Here is a 1143-nt window from a genome sequence, read left to right as displayed (position 1 = left end):
CCCCACCTGCTGCTGAGTGAGGATGCTGCGCACGAGGGCCGACTTCCCCGCACCCCCCGGCCCCGTCAGCAGTACGGAACGGTTAACCGCCAACAGACAGTTGAGCAGGGCGCCATAACGTGTCGTTTCCACGGTGGGCACAAGAATGTCGAAGTACGGCACTTCCTGGCGGTACTGGTACGACGGTACGGCAGCCTCCCAGGGCGTCAAAGCAAATTTCCTGCAGGGCGCCGCGTCGTAAGGTTAAAAACAATAATTTCAAATGGCCGCCTCAATTGCCGTAAGGTTAAAAGAAATTCAAAAACGGGCGGGCGTGTGGTTGGTTGGGTGAGTGGGTGGGAAGAGGAGCGGAGGGTGATCGTCTCCCTATACTGGTGGAAAAAAAGAGGAAAAACCCAACCGCCCAACCGCAACAGCATTCGGGTAATGGGGTAGGAAAGTGTAGAGGAGGGAGATGCAATGGGTTAGAGATAGATACCTGCTACAAGGTCATAGCTTTTAAAAGCGCACATGAGGCTCTATTCTTTTTGGCAAAGTTGTTTGTACTACAACTAACAACATCATCGCAACTACCAGCCATGGCAGCCGTCATGGCCTCTAACTAACTAACGGCAACGGCCTCACGCACTTGCGATAGTCAAGGTGGTAATCAAACACGGTTCCGGAGCCGCCTGGGAAGTTGGCGTAGCCCTCAAACAGCTCCTTCGCCACAGAGTCGAACTCCTCCCAGCAGGACGGGTCCAGAGCGCCGCCGACACCCCACACAGCCGCGAATGCAAAGATGTAGTTCAGCGCTACCTGGGTCTGCTCCGAAACCTCCGATGACGTCAGGTCCAGCAGCGGCTCTTTGTACGGTAGGTGCCGCGGCACCGCGGACCCGGCGGCAGCGGCGGCCGCCGCTGCCGCGGCGGCGTTCGCGGCGGCGGCGGCTGCCGCCGCCGCCGACGTCGACGACGCCCTGCCGGCTGCCGTCGGCCATAGGAGCGTGGAAATCGGGGGTGGCGGCGGCGGCGTCGCTGCCGTGGCGACGGAGGGAGAGCTGAGCTCGGACAATGGCGCCGCACCGCCGCCGCCGCCGCCGCCGTCACCATCGTGCGCGTTGGAAGTACGGTGCTCGTGGCGGTGCCGCCGCAGCGAGCCGCC

At 61.4% G+C, this 1143-nt stretch overlaps 1 protein-coding gene across 1 annotated transcript in view; it reads right to left on the bottom strand.

Annotated features, from left to right (window-relative positions):
• VOLCADRAFT_102747 (dynein heavy chain 3) overlaps window positions 1–1143 on the bottom strand; it is a gene marked incomplete at its 5' end in the record, with an annotated part of 70080 nt that overhangs the window by 30017 nt on the left and 38920 nt on the right. Inside the window, 2 exons of the mRNA XM_002945732.1 lie at window positions 7–220; window positions 629–1016. Coding sequence (XP_002945778.1) covers window positions 7–220; window positions 629–1016 — 602 coding nt within the window. The remainder of the gene's footprint in view (window positions 1–6; window positions 221–628; window positions 1017–1143) is intronic.

Source organism: Volvox carteri (assembly GCF_000143455.1).
Source record: "Volvox carteri f. nagariensis unplaced genomic scaffold VOLCAscaffold_1, whole genome shotgun sequence".
In the NCBI taxonomy this organism is placed as follows: domain Eukaryota; kingdom Viridiplantae; phylum Chlorophyta; class Chlorophyceae; order Chlamydomonadales; family Volvocaceae; genus Volvox; species Volvox carteri.
This window is presented reverse-complemented; position numbering and strand designations above follow the sequence as displayed.